Source organism: Propithecus coquereli, unplaced genomic scaffold (assembly GCF_000956105.1).
Source record: "Propithecus coquereli isolate 6110/MARCELLA unplaced genomic scaffold, Pcoq_1.0 Scaffold113, whole genome shotgun sequence".
Lineage (NCBI taxonomy): Eukaryota > Metazoa > Chordata > Mammalia > Primates > Indriidae > Propithecus > Propithecus coquereli.
The window spans coordinates 2,918,947-2,921,338 of record NW_012135303.1 but is presented as its reverse complement, the minus strand read 5'-3'; the positions used below and the strand labels follow the sequence as shown (position 1 = coordinate 2,921,338).

Sequence of the window (2,392 nt, the reverse complement as noted above, 5' to 3'; positions counted from 1 at the left end):
CCGGGCAAGAGAGTGAGGCTCTATCTCAAAAAAAAAAAAAAGAAAAATTCATTTGAGCTGTCTTTTCAACTCTGAGTTACTTTTCAAACTAGTTCCACATCTTATCAATACAAACTTTGAAATGGGCCATGACAAAAAAGGCAATTAAACAGGGTATTATAAGAAGTGATGAAATGAGAGTATTTTCCTTGACTTGCTAATGGTGAAAGTAGTAAGACAGGAGTTTTCTTTTGACAACCTTCCATAAAAGAAAAATTAATGACAAAGCATAGTATGTAATACCATAACATACAAACCTGTCTTTGACAGTATGATTCTTTGAGTTTCTTGAGATGTGTTGTCATTTTCACTTTGAAGTGAATCTCACTGCTATCCTAAGGAGATAAAAGAAAAAAAATATCCCTCTTTGTATAAATTATTTGCTTTGCTTGAACCAAATTATTTAATTACATATATGGTACAAATAGAAATATAAACCTTGTCACCTATATTTTTCCACCAAAATATTCTTTTTAGCATTCCTAACAGGTTTTATTAAAACACACTAGTCATCCTCAAATGCTTTATACTCATTACAAAGGAAATAAACAAAGAAAATCTGTCTTACATGTTAAAATGATCAGTATAAGTATGTATGTCAAAGAATGCATTCCTTCATTACTGCATGGCCACTGTGTTGTCAAAATAAAAGATTCCATTTATATGACATGTTCAGAATAGATAAATTCATAGAGATAGAATGTAGAAGAGTGGCTCTGGGTTCTGGATGTCTTTTTGGTGTGATGAAAATGTCCTAGAATTAGACAGTGGTGATCACTGCACAGCTCTGTGAATACTAAAGCCACTGAATTATATACTTTAAAATGGTAAATTTTGTACAATGTGAATTATATCTTAACAAAAAAAAATTTAAATTAAGATAATCACAGAAAGATGGGAAAAGGATATGAACACATAATTAATAGAGGAATATAAATGTAGCAGACAACAAATTATACCTTATTGATAATCAGGTAAATGCAAAATAAACAAAAATGTTTTACCTATCATACTAGAACAAAATTTAAAGACTGTTAATATCCCATGTTGGGGAGAATTGGGGGAAATGGTACTCTCACACTTGGATGGTGAGAGTCCACCATTCCACCAATTGTCTTTTATCCTTAAAACAAACACACCCATGTAACTATGAAGATTCATTCCTCTAACAGTTTTCAGATCTTAATTAACATCTCAGAAAGAATCAATAATATACAGACTAGAGTCCAGGGAAATGAGGGGCCAGGAAACAGGATCAGGAAAAGGGCTGATAGGCCCTTACTTAAGGTTGGCCTTAGCTTAACAATTACCTGTAGTATTTACTGTATTTGCCCCTGAAGCATGCTAACTAAGAAAAAGTTTCTATTTGGAGAAATTAAGGTGACATAAAACTGCCTAGCTCAGTAATTAAGAAAATAGAATCAACCTCTTCTACTTCCAACAGATGTACATAGTAAATGAAAATGTCATTTTAAAATAATTTACCTTACTTAAATCATAATTTTTCCTGTGTGTGAGAAATTATTCACACATTGGAAGAGTGTCAAAGGAGAAAAACAATGAAACTCACCTGTCCAATGACTTTGAGTTTAATGTATTCTCCTTCCTTCTTATCCCCCAAGTCCTCAGTTGAAGGTTTTGCCTCCTGAAAGAAAAGTAAGTTTCAAGAAAAAAGTTCCTCATGACTATCCACTACCTTCATGCAGGGTATAAAATCTGCACCTGAGAATACGAAGAGCATTTATTTTCTCTGCCAGTCTATTAAGCAAAAAAGGTCCTAAGTCAATTACTGTCCCAAACAGTAATTGGTGTACACTAGAAATCAATAAAAGAGACTTTTTTATTATAATATCCCACTGTAACAGTCTAAAACTTTACCATGCATGACAATCACCTGAAGCACTTGTTAAACAAACTGCTGGGCCCTAGCCCCATTTTATTCAGGAGGTCTAGTGTGGGACTGAGAATTTGTCTCTAACAAGTTACCAGGGAATGATGATAGTGCGTGGTTAGAGAAACAACTTGGAAACCACTGCCCTACAATCAATTCTTACCAGCCAGAAGGAGTTCATCCTCTATGAATACTTAGCCTAATATTCTGAATCCAAGATTATCTTCTCACAGCCCATCAGGAGGCGTTTATTCCAACCACAAAATTGCACTAAGAAATGTAAATTAATCATATTTGCAAAAACAAAGGCTACTTAGGAAGAAAATCACGTAGGAAAGTATTGGCCTAATGTGCTCTGGAGTTAAAACAAATCAGTTTTATATTATCTATTATTTTAGACTGTCTGAAGCATTTTATCTAAGTTCAGAACACTTGGCTGAAAAAAAAAAAAATAAGAGGGCC

At 33.5% G+C, this 2,392-nt stretch overlaps 1 protein-coding gene across 2 annotated transcripts in view; it reads right to left on the bottom strand.

Annotated features, from left to right (window-relative positions):
* The window catches only part of SUMO1 (small ubiquitin-like modifier 1), a 26,498-nt gene that overhangs the window by 8,661 nt on the left and 15,445 nt on the right, over nt 1–2,392 (bottom strand). Inside the window, exons 2-3 of one of the 2 annotated variants that reach the window (XM_012655380.1) lie at nt 1,610–1,684; nt 297–374 (exon numbers count right to left, since the gene is read on the bottom strand). In XM_012655380.1, the coding sequence (XP_012510834.1) occupies nt 297–374; nt 1,610–1,684 (153 nt within the window). The remainder of the gene's footprint in view (nt 1–296; nt 375–1,609; nt 1,685–2,392) is intronic. The other variant, XM_012655385.1, reaches the window with a different exon arrangement.